The 18,931-nt window shown below is 40.2% G+C and overlaps 2 protein-coding genes, 1 long non-coding RNA gene and 1 other non-coding gene across 4 annotated transcripts in view; 2 read left to right on the forward strand and 2 right to left on the reverse strand.

Moving 5' to 3' along the window:
* LOC116847733 overlaps positions 1 to 18,931 on the reverse strand; it is a 19,918-nt gene continuing 987 nt past the window's right edge. Inside the window, exons 2-6 of the mRNA XM_032823044.1 lie at positions 2,718 to 2,787; positions 1,518 to 2,225; positions 965 to 1,199; positions 790 to 880; positions 1 to 586 (exon numbers count right to left, since the gene is read on the reverse strand). Coding sequence (XP_032678935.1) covers positions 476 to 586; positions 790 to 880; positions 965 to 1,199; positions 1,518 to 2,225; positions 2,718 to 2,769 — 1,197 coding nt within the window. The 5' untranslated portion in view covers positions 2,770 to 2,787 and the 3' untranslated portion in view covers positions 1 to 475. The remainder of the gene's footprint in view (positions 587 to 789; positions 881 to 964; positions 1,200 to 1,517; positions 2,226 to 2,717; positions 2,788 to 18,931) is intronic.
* Positions 2,220 to 5,208, forward strand: LOC116847738. The gene is made up of 3 exons (XR_004378819.1): positions 2,220 to 3,098; positions 3,173 to 4,215; positions 4,286 to 5,208. It is a non-coding gene; the product is annotated as an uncharacterized LOC116847738 (long non-coding RNA).
* Positions 8,574 to 18,931, forward strand: part of LOC116847734 (short-chain dehydrogenase/reductase family 16C member 6-like) — a 25,656-nt gene continuing 15,298 nt past the window's right edge. The window contains exon 1 of the mRNA XM_032823045.1: positions 8,574 to 8,599. Within this exon, the coding sequence (XP_032678936.1) occupies positions 8,589 to 8,599 (11 nt within the window). The 5' untranslated portion in view covers positions 8,574 to 8,588. The remainder of the gene's footprint in view (positions 8,600 to 18,931) is intronic.
* On the reverse strand, positions 16,373 to 16,445 carry Trnar-acg. Its single transcript has one exon. It is a non-coding gene; the product is annotated as a tRNA-Arg (tRNA).

Below are 18,931 nucleotides of genomic sequence, written 5' to 3' on the forward strand. Positions count from 1 at the left end.
TTAATTTAATAATAAAGTACATCGACTTTTTATTTATTGCACTATACCAGTAATGGAAATATTCAAAGGATAATTGCGCCACTTCCTGCCTAAGCGCGATTTTGCCAACGGCATGCGTGGTAGAAAAATATAGAGACGATGGAAGTGACGTAAATCAACGTTCAGGAAACAACATGTACGCATCATCCCGCAGTTTTGATCAGTAATTTCTTACGTTGCGTCGTAAAACGAGCCACTCGAAACGCAGCCCATTAGGACTGCGATTTCCGTGCGACGCACCTACCGTGTTGTTGTTGTCGTTGACCGGAATACGCGACGAAGAGACACCTCGCACGATTCACCACAGCAAGAGTACGACCACCGTCTCGGACGTGTATAAGTACTATTGCTCAAGCAGAGAGATTTGCTCGTGCGCTTCACCGTCGGAAATGTTGAACGATTCGATCCTCTTTCCGGGATGAGTTATCCTTTTTTGTCATAGCTTCGTATGCTTCACACTATCTGTCCAATAATTCTGTATTGTCATCGCCTCTAGCGAATTTAGGAACGAGTCGTTATCCAAACTGTACATTTCCTCGGAGTTATCCTGCGTAAACAGAGATAATATCTTATTTTCAACTTCATCCCGTTATCTTTATAACTACTTCAATGAAATGGTCTTTTTTCTACTATTATCTAGGCCAATTATCAAGATGAAGAATCCTGGTGCGTTGAGTTCATCAGAGATCCCGTTCGAAAAGTTATGGGCTGAATCGTGTCTATGTAAATAAATAAACAGATAATACTAACGCGAATGGTGGAATCGTCGATGTAACCGGAGCTATCGGGATTGCTGCATTTATCACTGTTCAACGTTTGCGGAGGATTCAAGTACTTGCGCCTGGAACAAAAGAAGAGGATTAGTTAGAGTGTGTACACTAGCGAATGCAGGAGTAATTAAAGACGCATTATGTGAGTTCATTACCTGTACATAATGAATCCAAGACTACCCATTGTACTGAGCAGGGCCACAGTCGCTAAACAACTGCCTGTAATAGCGGCTATATCCGCGGCGGATCTCGTCGAGTCTTGTTTGGTGTTGTTATCGCCAGCAACGTAATCGGAAGGCTGATTGTTCCCTTGCACTTGATCTCTTTGGAAGTGCTTCGTGATGAAAGTGTTCCTCGCTCTGCTCGAACGAGTGGATTCGCTCACGCCGACTGCACATTTCATTCAAATATGTGTCATTGGTGTTTGAAGAATTTAAAATTACACGCGCTCATTCGTGGCGTCCATCGTTTAACGCGCGCTCATTCGTAGTGTCCATCGTTTACTAAATAATGCGTTAAATTAGATGTACAACTAGAAACTAGAGCGAATTAGCAGGCACAAAGAAAGGAGGCCGAGATGATAATATCGTGAAAGTCGACGTTAATTGAAATACAACGTTAATCTGCGTCATCAGGATGACATTGCAATCATTATTGCACGTGACATTGTTCTCATGTATTCGTTACAATGCATTTCTTGAGCTTCACCTTCGAGAATAGACGCCGCTGTAGCGAAATGCTGTGTCTGCGCCACCTCCTCGTCGATCTCGACGTCGTCCTCGGACCGATTGAACGTCCTGATCGCGGCGTTACCAGCCGCGCCGGCCGCAGACAAGGACGTTATGAAAGCAGATCTCGTCCTGTTCAGCATCAGGTCTGCCTTCGACATTTCTTCTTGAAGAGGTAGTACCGTGAGATCCTCGACTTCCTCGAAGCTGACGTTCCTGCTGACGTTACTGTTCGACTGGTTTCTCCCTCCTTCTTGATCGTATTTTGATCTGCCCGACTTATTCGTCGTTAGGTTTCGCGTAAATTTACTGTCCTTCTTCGTGGTCGAATTCCTGAACCTCTCGATGTTCTCGGCGGCGCGTTGCGACACAGTTGTGCCGGCGAGCTCGACGTTGGAGGTATTTCCGCGAAAGCTCAACTCGACGGTCTCGCGGATGCTCGCCTCGACGGTACTTCCCCGTTCCAACGGTGATGCCGGGGTGACGGTGGTGATGGGTTGTCTGTCTGACACGACCGCCGTATTTGTTTGCGGATAAAGACCGATGGCTTTGGCGACGCGAAAGCTCGATCTGGCCAACTTTGAGGTATGATAATTATCTTCGGTCTCGATCGACGAGGACGTCGCTCTCGGGGACGGTTGGTTGATGGGGTCCGATGTGGTAGACGGCAAGGGACTCCCGAGAATCACTATGTGAAAAAATAATGCATGGTTATTAAATAAAAATAAATCAAGGTAAAGATAACATCCAAAAACACTAATAACACTGGTATCTAACTCTGAACATTCTTATTGTTTTATTTTTTTGATATATGTATTTAAATTTTCAAAGTAGAATACATATATATTTTCTGAAAGTTTAAATATTTAAAGGCTAAGACAATAAAAATATCCAGAATTAGATACCAATATTGTTAATGTGCAGGCACTTTCACACCTTATGTACATCGAAAGCTTACTCTCGCGAGTTTTTCCGATTGTACGTCTAAACTATGTAAGATGTTGAAAGAAAAGATATCTGACAACTCTTTACTTGGCTCTCTTCATTGACTTTAGAGACGCAATGTGTGTCTAATAAAAAATTATTATTGGCATTAATAATGACTTGTGTTTATGTGTGAAACGGGTTTACCGTGTTAAATGTTCAAACGTCCGACGAGAGGTTTGACGTGATGACTCACCGAGAAATTGCGCGGTAACCCAGAACCAATGCATCCACCAATGTAGCGTCATTGCGTCATCTGGGTGTATCTGCAAATATGAGTACGTCTATGTACCAACGACTAATGCGAAGACAATTAATCGCACTCGTTTCGCGATTAATTCAGATACATTAGACGCGCCATTTACGACAAAGTTAGGACAAATGTACCAAAGTTACGACAAAGTTAGGACAAATGTAGGTCCCAACGACGTCGGTCATCTCGTCAGTGGAAGGAGGGTATATTGAAAACCGGTAAGGTGAGTAATCTGCAACCGGTCGACTTGCTTAATCGCGAAATCGTGAGTCATTGTGGCCAGAGGAATCTTAAAAGCGAGATACCGACAACTCGTGATTCCAGGTAAGCGATTGTGAGGTAACCGGATGAAAAGAGTCGTAAAGCGTCCTTGATACTGAAACCGACGAATTTTCCAGCGCGCATCGGTATTCAATGCAACATTGAAGGACGAACCGATATAAGTGGGCCGAGTGCATTCAATGCAGGTGCTCGTACGCAATCTTAAGTACTTACACGGCCAGCATCCGCGGTTCAAAGAGAGCCGGCGGCGTGCCTGCCGGTCGTCTTGATGAACTCGAGCGCAGAAACATGTGCGTGTACGATTGCTTGCAAAAAGCGGTGTGCAAAAACAAGACAGATAAAATGAACAAATTCCCGATTAAAGGTATCGTAAGATATATCGCTCAAAGCTACAAATAGGCGTAGATTAATTTTATTTCGGGAAAGGTAGGAAGTTAATTTATGGAACTGATAAGTCAAGAGTAATCGTCTACTCATGCGTCAGCACCGTGGGTTTTGTGCACGCGCAAAATGTAGCGGAAAGATGCGATACGTTGAATAGCAGAATACAGTGCGACGGTCATGCTCTGTTGACTGTAACCATCGGCATAAGAATATCTGAACGGAGCGTGTACTGTTAACTTAGGCAAGGAATAAGACAAAAGTACCAGTGACTGGACACTAACAACACTGGTACTTCAGCTCTGGATATTCTTATTGTTTTGGCCTTCTTGACTGTGATTACTCAACATTTGATCGATCCCATTTTAACTAAATTATAGTCCGGTGTACCAAATTTTCACGTCGATAACGAAATCTTTTTTTTTTTTAGTGTAACGTACAAACATACAACGGCCATCACAGCTCATCTATCGTACCGATCATTCATCAATTTTTTTTAATTAATAACTCAAAATTTTACGCGGTTGTTTGCGAAATGATAGGGACATTTTATGTTCAGTTTAATGTGATTCTATCTGTACGCACAACGGGTATGTCATTAATTGTCAGGCATTCTGTATATTCTATGTACGTTAAAAGTTTAAATATTTAAAGACCACACAAAATGAATATCCAAAGTTAGATATCAGTATTATTAATGTTCAGATAATTGATACTTTTATCTTACGGACCGAAGAAACTTTGTTCGCAGAAGCAATCACCGAATACCTGAAGTACCGTAAGTAACTCTTTTCCCCTTTACCGCTAATTAAATCTTTTCCTCATAGAATTTCTTTTCCTCTGTCCAGACATTCTGATATTGATGACTGCAACCAGTTGCGATTCGCGACATGACGTGAACAGTATTCTATGACGTTACTCAAGGATCGATTGTCGCTATTTTTCGCTTGTGCCAGAAGGAAACATGTGATTTGTATGAGACAATAGCATATATAACCGTATATAAAGGAAAATATTACATCGACACACAACCCGCACGAGATCAACTAGAGATCTCACGAGGATCGCTTTTATCTTTATAACAACGTGTTTCTTCTTTATAATAACGAACGAAGGCACGCATTCCATTCCTGGAAGGCACAGAGATAACCTCTGGGATTATGGGCTTAAAAATCTCGGTTGCAGGAGTGAGACAGCATCCTACCCGTTCGAAGACAGTATAAACGGGCCGCCTGGGACAAAGTGCTGCGATCGTAGAATTAAGGAGCGTGTGAGACATACTCAGTGTACAGTTAGCCAAGCTGGTCATGCTCCCCCGGTTGTAACCAGTCACACCTTTGCACGGATCCGGCTCGGTGGTAAGCTGAAGGAAGGAAACGGACAGCGGCCGCCGAGGGACGTCGTAATTCTCTCACTCGTAAAATTCAGACTTAATAAAGAGACACGACCGGATCTTTCCCGGTCAACGGAAGATCCTACTCGCTTGACAACGCACTCTTCGCCGAATTGGTGTGACTTGCCTCACGGACTGGAAACGCACGCCCGTAGACGCCCGAACTAAAAACGTTGCGACACTTTCGACGGATGTTTTCGATAAGTGACGTCAAAGAGGCCGCAAACGAGGAAAGATGGAAGATTTTCAATTATCAAAATAAAATTTTCTAATTAATGTCGGCATACCCGGATTATAATTTGTGCGCACACACATGGAAGAAATGTTGTTATAAAAATCACGTTAAAATTATATTTCTTTTGGCATTTTTTTTTTTGTAAATTTAGACTATCCTGAAATTGTAATACAAATTATTGTAGAAATAGTAAAAGTTTGACAATTTCTATAATATTGTAGAAATAGTAAGTTTGACAATATCTATGATACGATATAAAAAACACATTCAAATAATTACAATAATTTCGTAGTAAAATGCGCGCGTATAGCAAGGATAGGGACAATGCGTTACATGCGCGTCAGCTGAATGTTCGCGTTGAAATTGTTCAAGATGTGAACGGTACTGCTCGCGCGTTATTGTCCAACAAAATTACGGTTTACACTACGGGCCCGACGATAGCAAAACCGTTGATTTCCGCAAATAAAACACGTCCGGTTACACCTCTGCGAATTTGCACAGATTAAATGCGGATCCAGCTTAGCCTGTTTATAGCTTTTCATTCCGCTTCGAGCTTAAAACGATAACGAATAAATAATGCTGGGCTACGTTAACGCGCCGATACGATCTCTCTATCCCTTCGTACAAAACAATTAGATCGTAGTGTGCGCGAAGCGTGCTTCGCAAGTACGACTGCCGACCTCGCTCTCACACCGTAAAGTGCAAAATTATACACGATTTGTTCCGTAGTACATGAAGTGCAGGATGAGGGAGAGAGAGAGAGAGAGGGAGGGAGGGAGAGAGGAAGAAAAACGCACTGCGTGTATCGTGCATTATATAACTTCTTCGTTTCCGCGTGTTGAGCCTCGCCCTACTTCGCTTTTAGACCGAAAGGACGCGAAATGTAGCTAATTACGAGCGCGCATCCCGTTGTTAGCCGTCCCTGTTAACGACAAATTGATCGCGCGTAAATCTCCGACATGGGAAATGAGACATACATCTCGCGTCAGCCTTCAAACACGTATAATTACACGCACGGGTGAAATTGTTTCGAGGAGATCGAGAGAGAGTCCGCGAATTGCGAGCTGTGAGTCGTAAAAATCCAAGATTAAACACTCGCGGAGCCGAGAACGTTTGATTATCAAGCGGAAGCTCGACCGTGCGCGTCGCGCGAAACAGTAGTTGCGAAAATCAGCACACAAACTCACGCGGATACACCGAATCCGAAGTGGAAAACGCTCGCTTCCTATATATGCGTTACGTTTCGTTCTACTTAGTTTTCAGACCAAAGAGATAATTGATTTAATGAATTTGCTGTTATTGCGTGCCGCTTTACATGTTCCTTGTGAAAGCTTGCGAAAAAATTGGCCGTTTTGCGGTCCGTGCGCGGCAACATATACGAGTCGAAGTTCAACAACCATCGTAACGAATCAACTTCAATCAAATCAACAACTAACTTCACGCCAACCATCACGCGCACAAACTTTTGTGAATGCAATATCGCGTTTAATACACGTTAAAGTTTCCGCGAGAGTTTCACGTCTTCTATATCCTGCACGTAGCTGCATCGGAAAATCACAAATCATCCACTACCCTACGAAGGTCTCCCCTACTGGAAATTTATCCCACAGTCCTGATCAGACTGATCCAATTAGTTATCTGATTTGTGTAAGGCCAGTTATCGAGTTCTGATAAGTCACGTAACGTAGCGTGGCAATGGACATTATCAATAATATCAATAATAGTACGGAAAAAAACAATATATTTGACCGACATGTAAATCTCGTTGCGCCAACTAGATTCAATAGTAAAATATGGAACAACTAATTATGTGGTTGCTGCCACCAATTACCGAGTTATTGACATTGCATTAGTGATGACATCTAGTTGTTCCAATCACACTGAGAAAATCTATTTAAAACTTTATTTATGAGATATAAAGTTTTTATTTTTTTTTAATAAGCTTTTATTTCACAAATAAATTTTTAAGAATGTTTTTCCTCAGTGCAGAATGTATTCGTGGTTATTCCAGCTGATCTCTGATTGCCACAAACAAATTAATTACAATGCTGCAGTTGATGTACCAAAATAACTAAGCCATATCAACCATCACACAAAGATAACTAGGATAATGCAACTATGTTGCACAACTAAATATTTATATGTGCATCATATTTTTTTTTTATGAAAAAGGATTATTAATAATTAGGACCTGATAACGTCTTCCAATATAAATCAGATAATTGACTCTGACATCGGTATAATCAGTACTATGGGATAAAGTTTCAGTCGGATTCATCTTGTTTATTCGGCGTGTTGTCAAAAGAAGCACGTTGCAATTTATTGACAATGATATCATGCCGTTGTATTGCGTGATCGAGTCACGTAGCCGTGTCAATCGAGGTATGTAATTAACCCATTCTCCCATCCATCTGCAACAATTTGTGTAAACCTTGACTGTGACACACCTAGTGTGTCGCAGTTAGCGACGTGTGTGACATTGTATTTCCAACGTCGAAAACTCGAACGGAAGGTAATGAGACTTGTTGCGTGTACACAGAAAAAGGACATGGCAACTGTATAGGTGATAACTATGCGAGTTTTGTATGTAGAATCAATACGTATACTTTGACAGTTTGATAGACAGTTTCAATAATTTTTGTAGTTATTGCAACTGAAACTGTATGGTTACGAGAACTATACTATAGTTTCTAGCTCTATACGCAATCAATCAACTTTAGCAACTACAAAATATAATCTCTATTAATATGCATTAATTTTACAAAACTGGTACAGTTGTCACCTATATACACTGAGAAAAAAAATATTTGCAAACTTATTGTGTGGAGTAAAAGTTTATTTCACAGAAATAAATTTTACCTCGCAGAAGTAAATTTTATTTCTCAGATATATAATCTATACATTCTACAAATAAATTTTCAAGCATTTTTGTCTCAGTGCAATTGCCACTCTATATCTTTTTCTCCGAGTGCACAAGTTCCGTCGCTTTGTCCCTTTCGATTTTCCAATGCAATACAGACGCGATACATCCGGAAGAAAGCAACGTGCGTGACGATCATTGGAGCACGTCGTAGAGGAAAAATGCGCGATTGCTTTTCGATCTCGCTACGATCACCGACGCGACCGCGATAAAAAACCAGTATCGAGTGGAAACTTGTTTCTTCGCACTTGATTCACTTTCCATGTATAGCCTAAGCGAAGGTTAGTTGCCAACTCGGATGTTTAACATGAGGACACTCGAGTTATATCAGAGTGTCACGTTAATTACGCCTTTTCGCCTTCCATTTGTCGTTAGTTCGTGAATATCTTTAATGTTGCGCGTTTCCACTCGAGGGGAGTAACACCGATCGAGGCTCATGCAGAAAAGGAGTGGGACTAACGAGGGCTCCAAAGTGAATTGCGATTTGCTGTCGAGCGAATACCCGGTGAACGTGAATTATCGAGCGGTCTACGCATTAGCGCGGTCTGCGAAACTAATGGCCGTGAACTGATTACTCGGCTCTTCACCTCCGTTTTTCCACCGATGTTAATAAGGTAATCCTGGTCTCCATTTGCGAAAGAGTTCATTTCAGCAACCGATGCGACAACGTCCTTCTTACCACAATTCGCTTTTGCAAAGCTCACTTCAAACGATCCGTGACAATTCGCGACGAAATTCTGTCTTTTTACGTTTTTTTTTATGGGACGGCGATTATCACATCCACTGCTTAACCGCAGCTGCGCGAAATGTTTTATCGCTACATTTTTCCGTCGGCATGCCAAAGCGATAAAGAACAGGCGCACTACTTTACATGACGCGTGGCAGATTCCACGATGTATATTCACGGTGAATATAAAAAATGACTAATCATCTTTCAGGTTTCGTTATTCGAGATTTATGCTAGATCGAGAATCGTCATTCGATCCCACTAAGTGTTATTGTATGAAAGATGAACGACTGACATCTACGATATATTCTGTACGTGAAAGATTTAGCATCTCTTTCATACAATTCTTATCCTTATTTCTTAATATATTGTACGCAAATAGAAAAAAATCTCGAGAAAATGTGATCGGTAGTTAGTTTAAGTCTGCAGATAATTACACGAAGAGAATGTTACATTTTTCATATTTTTTCATATAAATTCTTTTCAGTTTAGCTACGTTTCTAGTAGTGCAGGAATAGACCGCCTATCTTGTTAAAAAATATAAATTTTTTGTTAGGAACATAGCAAATATTTTAACAGCACATTTTAATTCCTAAAAGATAAATAGCACCTATGAAAAATGAAAGGATAATAAGTTACCGTAGAATGTCGATCTATTGCTCAGCTAGAGAATTCTATAGTAATTTTCATTAGAAAATCCTCTCCATGTGTAAGAGCTTGAAGACGTGTGTTCCCCTCGCCACAAGTCTAATCTGTTTAAATTGTCGTTTCACAAGTCTATTACTTAAAAAAAAAAAAAAAGAAAATAAAGAAGCGACGATATCAAATTAGAATTCAGTCAAGCCGAAAGTAATCGCGTGGCGATATGCAGCCAAGCAGAAAGAATGAAATCACGCGTTTAAAGACACGTCAGTGCCTGGACAAATTTAGGCGGCGACAGCTGCACATTGCACCGATCGCGTTTCCGATATTATATTCACGATATAAACTTTCACACACTCCGATCGCAATCTAATTTCCTCCGGAGTAGTTTCACCGTATTTCGGAACACGGTCCCGATTGTGGAACAACGAGATCGCCTTTCTGCCCAATTAATCTTACGTAAAAGTGTATCACACGTGAGAATCTCGGCCACGAGCGGGCGAGAATCTGGCGCGATGTAAAGTCTACTTAGTGGCGCGATAAATAAAAGACACGTCGCATAAACGTCGCCGCGCGTTAAACGATGCGTTGAAATCTTTAAAGGGCTCGCGTCAAACTTCCAAGTAATATCCGTTAATTCCCGTGATCACATCCCTGCGGCCAACCGAAATTTGGCGGAGATTGAGCCGTCGGGCTTCTAATATGTTATTACGCGTCACGTGAAACTCGCTTATCATCTGTCCTTATCGGCCTGATACAATCGCGATGTATCATCACGACGATGGAAATCTCCCTCGCGACGCGAGGAGTTTTCGCTGCACGTGACAGATTTTCAGGCGGCCTGACCTGTTCCTCGTAACAATTTCACCTGCCGCGAAACGTATTCTCAGAAGCCATTGTTTTCCACACGTACGTTCACACGTACCTCCCGCAGGCAGCGTTGCTCCTCGTATTTTTCTCCTCGCCAAAGAGAGAATAGTTTTTACCTCACCACCCGCGCTTCCTTTCGTCGTTATACATCGTCGTGATTGACGCTTTCACTTTGACAGCGATTGGTATCACTTCTGCAAAACGTCGCGAAAACTTTGGACATCTTTGCGTGTTGAAAATGGCCGATTTTTTACTCTAACTGGCCTTAATTAAACTATAATTTTATCTAGATCGATCATTTTTTCTCTCAGTCTGAGATGACTGCAACTATAACAATGATATCGACCGACGTGTGTATAAAATTGAATTAAATCGACGACTTGAGCGAAAGAAGTGGAAATTAAACGCGCACATCGTCGCAATCTGTCAAACTAGATGCTGATTACTTGCGGGGGATATCTCCGGCAGATTAAGCTGACATTGCTCGCGAAAGGAAGAAAGTGAAGATGAAAACCTCTTCGACGATCGAAAGTTCGAGCGAGTTCACACATTCGACGGTAATTATATTCCTCTATCGATTCCTCGCGAAAGTGGGACACAGAAACCTACGTTAGTCATCCAGTGGCTATGATTTTTCTCAAATTTTATCGCTAATTAATTTACCAATTAATTTTTCGCGCTCACGCGGCCAAGTTCTGTCCGCATCGTCGCAGTTCGATGAATCGCGATTCACAATTGATCGCGCACAATTTCCTATTTAATCTAATCTAATCGATTATTCGAATTGGTTCATGATATCAGACAGTCACGCTCTCGCTATATTTTTGAGAATATTGCACAGTTAATTACACGCGCTTTATTGGCACGGAGTGCGAAACGGGTTGGCGAAGTACTATAACGCGCGATTCCCTTTGACACACTTCCATATCGATTATGTTGCTTCGGCATAGAGACTCTTTGTTAATGTACATTAACAGCTCTCTTTGACTTTATTTCGTTCGCTGTTTAATTTACATTGATGATCGCATCATCTCTCTTCGTCGTTGCTGATTTTAATTAAAGTGTCCAAGATACGATATTGCCTCGATCCGCGATCGTACCACGTCGAAGTAATATTATAAGAATTCTGTTCGCCCTCTCGTTCGACACGTCGTCAAGAGATTGCCATACTTAAAAACTTTACTAATACTGACTTTTTTTCTACAAAGTCGTATTTGCTGCGCGGAATTACAAATGCTTTTACACAATGAAAGAACGTGCAAAAATAAAGTGGAGCATTGTACGGTATGTGACGAAGATGATACAAAATTTCAAAATTAACACCTGGAGTTGCCAATTGGTATAAATATTGGCTTGATACAAAAGTTCTGCAGCGCGTACACACCGAACGTGTGTTTGCTCCGTTCAGGAAAATTTCAAAGAACATTGCTGTGCCTGTAAAGCTGAATTTAGAAGTTTAAGAATATATAAAGAGTTTTTACAGAAATTTCTCCGCATATACATGTGGTTATGCTTTCCGCCAAACGTAGGAAAACGAAGCAGCATAAACATTTACCTATATATATATCGTGCCGAATGCTTCTACAAACGTTATCGACATTTTTAAAATTATTTATTCGCTCTGGTGTCCTCTTGAACTTGATTAAATTATTGCAAAGCAACTTTTCGATTGCGACTTGTCTCTCGTATGATTTACGTGTCGTAACAGAAACAGATGGATACTTGACGGACGATAATGCATGAGATAACGGCAAAATATGCAACTATCTCGTCGCTACTTGCCAAGCACGAAGAACAATTCATTACACGATATTCATAATAAAAACATCGTCTGAATTAGAGTTTTATCATGCGAAATCCGGACGCGAATACGGCGGCCAATTCGCAAAAATATTTTATGGGATATTCTGCTAATTTGCGGAGCAACAACGATACACTCGCAATACATATACGCAATAAAGGACGACTGTTATCGTTACTTAACCGACGTTTAAGTGATATTAGCCGACACAGCGGCTTATTACTCTCGCCATTACCTCGACAAGGCGAGAGCACGCGCTCCAAGAAATATTTCATTATGCGGAGAGAAACTAAAGTCGGATATGCAACTTGCCGCTCGCGAATCTCTAGCTTCACGCGGGTAATAAGTTGCAATGCATATACTATTTTTTTCGCGGTAGAGCGAAAGCTCGTACGTAGCTCGCTACTAGTCACGCATGCGTTGTTGCAAAACTAGCGAAAGTTCAGATTCGCTTTCGTAGCCGTTTGTTATAAGCGCGTCGCGACGCGATACGATCTAATTATAAACATGTAAAAGGGACACGCCGCCGGTGTAATCGATGGCAGTAGTCAAATTAGGTGAAGGCGTACGGCACGACGTTACTCATCGCCTGCTCCGTTTTAACTCGGCACGTTTTAATCAGCTTAATCCGACAATTCTTCGCAAGTGAACCGAAAATTTCCGCACCAGTCTGCAGCGATTTCAATCAAGATCGCTTCATCGTCGCGTTCGAATTCGCTTCTTCTCCTTCCTTTTTTGCTTTCTTCAGCGAAGTAATGCACTATCATTAAGAACAAGAGTTGCATGGTAAATAAAAGGTAAAGTTCATCTAACATTAAGGATATTTTTCTCTTGGTTTTGGAAGAAGCCTTTTGAGGTGGTAATTTATAAGACAATTCCCCACTAAGGATGAGATCATACACTGAGAGAAAAGAGATGGTTGATCTAATTATAGTTACTTTTGACTTCAAGCATATCTTTTGGTTGTTTTAATACGAAAAATGGTAACATGCACATAAAATTACTATCATTAACATTACAGTAGGGTTTAATTTTAAAAAATGATTTTTTTTACCACAATTTATAATAATTATTTCTATTATTATGCGATTATAGTTGGGAATACCAAACTCGTGTCTTTCCTCAGTGTATCTTTTTTTGGATATGGCGTGTTAAAAGTCGATTCTAGTAGACGAAGGATACAAAAGTCGTTCGTGTTTGAGAATCAGCATAAGCGACAGAGCGCGCGGTCGCATGAGGTCACAGGTGCGAAGGTTCATTTAAACGGCATGCTACCGCGAAGTCCCACTCTGTCGCAATTAGCACGACCTCCGCGACATAGATACGGGCCAAGTCGCGCCTATCAGGGGAAAAATTGCGGTTTTTCGCTACAGTCACGTCATCACGTCTCCCACCTATATGTATCCACTTGAGATATCTATCCATGTATCCGCCGGATCAAGTGTAATCCAGAACGTCCAGACGAGAAAGACAGCTGTTGTTCAAACTATTCAATTACAGTCAATCCCTCTCAGAAACGACCACGGCGGTTAAAAGGTATCTCAAGGATCTATACCGCGATCTAGACGCGACGAAAATCGCAACAGAGCTTACGGAAAATTTCACGAAAGCGTGCAGATAAATGTGACTCAACTTTAAATCGGCTTGGTCGTAATGTCCTACCCGTTTAATAGGATTACCAGTTGCGTCCCGATAGGTCATGCGGCACGAAACCCGGTGATGGATATCTTTCAATCATCAACGCGACGTATATTATACACGCACATCTGCTTTCGTCGCCGAATCCCCGACACGTCTCTCATACCCTATCCAGATATACTTATATAATTATTAGATAGTGAAAACTTTACATTTCTTTTAATTATATTTTCGAAATAAATATACTGATATATTGAATTAATCATTAAATTTACATCATACAATAACGCAAGTTCTTTTGTTTATCGATGAATTTACTAAAAGTTATACTCAGATTTTACATTTAACATGACATATTGTTTGAGGCAAGCTATCATGATTTCTTTCGTATTTCTATTTCGCCATTCTATGTGATAAGTATGAGTACAATCTGATCGGTCATAAGGGACTCAGCGTTGCTGAATTTTGTGATGTAATATACTCAAAGTTGCTGTAAACTTTACGTACATGAGTCTACTGGGATAATGCGCAACGGGTACAATAACGAGTTACGCGGCTTAGGTAAAACCTTCTCGCGCACTGATATTTCGAAACGATATGAAAAGTAAAGGCGCTATTACAAGAGGAAGGGGGAAAGAAGGAGAGAACCGTTGATTGTTTCTCAGCGTGCTAGTAGCACGCATCACTCTCCATTGCGCCACTGTGTGGAATAAAAGCCGAGATAACTAAAAGAAATTACGAAGAATTTTTTCTAAACGCATCCATCTGATAAAGCCGCGATAAAGAAACCGCATTTATCCCGAGACAGATAAAATCATCAGACTTTAAACGAGAAAATAAAACATCCGAGAATTAGATGGTCGGCTGTGTCATATGAAAGTCCGATGAGGCATCTGTGTGTGTGTGTGTGCATTAAAACTCATCCGAACTAAACATAATTTTCGTGTTAATGGAATTCCTTTCCTAATATTCCTCGTATACATGACTCAGAAGAGGATTCTTTTAAGAGAAAAATATTTCAAGCACAATATTATTCTTCTTCATTAGGAGAGAAATGTTCTTTCGGTAAAAGTTTTCGCTTAGAATATGGGATTATGGAAAATACAGTACCTTGTAACTAAGTTAACTAGAGTTCTCTTTCATTTCTTAACTGTTAGAATATTTTTCTTTTGATTTTAGAAAAATCCTCTTGAGGATATAACAAAGTACCGCAATAAGAGGATTCAGCACCGCTAAGAATGAGATTATTTCTTTTTTTCGGCGTGGACGAATTGGCAGACTCATTTCAGTCAGTCTCGCGACGACAGATACCGTAAATATCAACGGTACGATGTTTCAGACACACGTGGATACACAGCCTGAACAGCGGTAAAATGTTAAATTCATTTTACCGCCGTTCTCTACATTGTAGGAAGAGATTTGCACGTAGCATCGGCAGTTTCACGCCCGCGCAAACTCGAGATGATGCGAGGGAAACGGGGAAGAGGCTCCTTTCACTTAACTACGTTTCCTCGATAGCAATCCATGCCGTGGAAGCGACAATGGGTTCCTCGACCGAACGACACGGTCAACCTTCGCGCGAGAACGAGTGAATATCACGAAAGTGAACGGGCCTCGAATTCGTTCCAGTCGTACACGCGGCACAACGAGCGAAGGGAATAGGGACTTCCTGTGCGGAAATTCGTTACCCTCGACGGAAGTCCGAGGGAGACCGCGAAGCGAGGCGGGGAAACAGCTGAGCGAATAATTATTCGCCGCGCGAACGTTATAGTTCCATGCACGAGCGATGTTACGTGAAATATTAAATAAATTCTCCTCGGATATCCTATCAAGACGCGAATCCGTAGCTTTATGAAACGAACAGTGTGGTCTCATTCGAGATATATCATGGTAGAAAATGCGGAAGTCTCAAGATGAGCGAAAGAATTCATCTCAAAATACACCTCGAATGTTCCATCGTTTCTCCGTTGAGAACACGGGAGATGCACTTTGGAGCGTGAGGCAAAAAAAAAAAAAAGCAGTGGACACACGCGTCAAGTTGGCACGCCAAGAACGCAGACTATTTCTGGACATTCCCCGGAGGATCCGTTACGAAAAATTTAGTTCCTGCTTGCGCTCGATTTAGATACGCGTTCCAATGCACCACGATTGTCCTCGAGGTGGAATCGTCGTTAACCCTGACAGTAACACCAAGCGCCTTTCGAACGCACTTTACTAAAGTTCGTTCTAATTTACTTCAAAGAACTCGCTCAAAATTATGCATGAAAACGTTAAGTAAAAAAAAAATTATAACTTGCGATAAGTAATTTAACAAATTTTGAGTAAATTTCTTAATATGTCCGATACGTAAAATGAGCTTGTTATCGTCAGGGTTAATAATTGCGAATGCAATCTCTTCTCTTCGCATACATCGTCGCGTCGTTGCATCTAAGATTCGCGAGTCGTTTTTTGCGATCTGAGCGGATCTCGTCGAAGTGATCGCAAATCATGATTACTAATAAGCATATTGCGTCTGGGAATTCGAGACATTAGACTTTCCTCAGCGTTGATATTTATGATATCTGTCCTTCGCGATACACCGAATCGATGAAAATTTCAATCAAGGATCGCGTATATTACTCGGTTGTGTAGCGCAATTTTCTAAAATAGTAAATCCTGATTTGTTAAGATCGCAATCAGTTACAAAAATGTAAAAGTAAAAAATCTCATCGATCCTGCCAGGATTCGAACCTGGAATCTTCTGATCCGTAGTCAGACGCGTTATCCGTTGCGCCACAGGACCACTTGGTTACAAAATAGTTTAAATGGTACATTACAACGTGCAAGAATAATTTACAACAGAATTTATTACAACAACTATATAAATAACTTTTTGTTTGAACTAGACAAGAGAAGTTATTATCATCGATAACTTCCTAATGTACGTAAATATCTATTACTCGTTGCTTGTCTAAAAATATTTTTCAGATTTCACGAACGCCTCCCGAATGCGACGAAATATCTGTCTCAATGAAAATTGTCCGGGGTTATTTCGAGATACCTTGAGTCACATATTAATACGTATGAATAAAAATGAGAGAGAATTAAAACGATCGCGGATGTCCTACTTTCCAAGAACAAGTCCTCTTTTTTTTGGAAGCGCCTTGGAGCGTCCTTAGACGTCCTTGTGAACTTTTCATTTCTTCTTCATAGCTTCGTATTTACATCTTGCAGTAAGAAAAAATTTATAAACGGAACAAATTGACGTAAACAATAAGGTTCACTTATAAACAAGATAAAATGAAATCGAGATTTCATCAGATGTGAAAGAGACATTGGTGAATATCGCCTTGGTTTGTATTTCAAGGAACATACATGTTGGCAATTTCATTATGCTCGTTTATGCGCACTGCGCTCAGTTATAATTTACAAGACGTCCTTCTTCTGGGCAGGAGCGAAATATTTCACGGACACACACGCTGAATTGCAGCAGCGCATCGATCTTTGGGCAAACCGCGTGGTTTTCACGGCGTTCAGCTTCACATAAAACGTCGTTCAGCGAGACATGTCAATAACGCACGGCCAATCGCGAAATTTCCTGTCGGAGTTCTAACTCTCGTATTTTTAAAGCCTCACACGGCAGTCGAGGGCTTTTCTGTTAAATTATTTCGCTTCAATTCAGGATATAATTCCGATGTATATTACACTTTTTTTCCGGTAAACAAATCGAAAAAAAAAACAAGGACGGACAGTTTACAATCATAATGAAAACGACGCTATTTCTAACGAGTCCCTAAATAATATTTTATTGGCATTCGCGATTGGGCGTACAAAAGTTCATGACAATTGATTTACGATGCACGTTTTTATAAGGTTTACTTGTAAACAAGAGATAAATCTCAATTATCCGGTATATCTCAATTATCGGAGATACGATAGCACTTATCGGAAATACGAGCAAGTATTGTGTGCGGCATTGTTTCGCAACTCACTTTTATATGTCAGTAAGGAATGTGTTTCGTACACATTCTTGAAGCTTTCGATAGCCGTGTTCAACGCGTGTCATGTTTTTTAACGAATGTGCACATCCGTCGAAAACGATAAATCAATACGTGACAATATAATTTTTAGAAAAATCCCGACATAATGAAAAACAAGCTATGTAAAACGTCATTTCAATATTTATGGGGTATTTAGCAGCCCTTGTTATTTCTGTTTTCTTACTAAAAGTGTAAATTTAGTTAAAACAAAAATCCAAAGTTATAAAATCCGATATGGCAGCTTTATAAATAACTCCGATATCACAATTTTATATAATATTTATTTGTAGACTGTTATTCTCTCACAGGTAAAGTAACAAAAAGTGTGCTCCGAGAGAGAGAGAGAGAGAGAGAGAGAGAGAGAGAGAGAGAGAGAGAGAGAGAAAGATAATAAAGATGGTATCGAATCGTAATTTATTTTATATGTTCATTACTGTATTATTTCTCACTCTTTTAAAATGAATCAGTAAAAATGTTTCTGATTGAATCAGTAAAAGGACTAATATGCACTAATTTTTAGTGAAAATACTTTTTTTATCTTATTTCTCACTGATTTTGATCAGTGAAATTTCACTGTAAAATCTTTAATCGACAAATTCATTATATGTTATAGAAAGTTCAAATGTCTGTGACGACGGAATTAAAATACAAATAATGTCCATGCACTTTGCGTGCAACGACGCTATCTGTGTTCGCAAAATACATCAATAATGTCAATAATCGCTACTATTAACAGATTTTTTCGGCGAGATTTTAGTAATTGCCGTGCTGTATTTATAACTGAACCACTAGTTATAACATTTCAGTTGTTTTGTCTTTCTTTATAATCTATATTTAAAATTGTTACCAAAATTACACGCACACATACACAAGTATTAACTGCTCTACGTTGTGAACAAAATTATTAATTTGTTCGGTTATTATTAGCTTATGAATTATATAGTTAGAAATTGACAACTTTGTTAGAGTTAATCATTGATTAACTTAATTAGAGTTTGGTAAAAGTCAACTTTAGGCCACGCAATTAGAGTAATAATCGCATCTCAAAGACAGTTGAGTGTTATCGAACTTTAATTAATTTACATTTTAAAGTTTCTCGCTCAAAATATTTATTTGTAAACTTTGTTATTCTCCCATAGGTAATGTAGCAAAAAGCGTGCTCCGAGAAAGAGATAGATAGATAAATAGATAGATAGATAGATAGATAGAGAGAGAGAGAGAGAGAGAGAGAGAGAGAGAGAGAGAGAGA

Source organism: Odontomachus brunneus, unplaced genomic scaffold, assembly GCF_010583005.1.
Source record: "Odontomachus brunneus isolate Ranch 3 - 2012 unplaced genomic scaffold, Obru_v1 Obru_scaffold_082, whole genome shotgun sequence".
In the NCBI taxonomy this organism is placed as follows: domain Eukaryota; kingdom Metazoa; phylum Arthropoda; class Insecta; order Hymenoptera; family Formicidae; genus Odontomachus; species Odontomachus brunneus.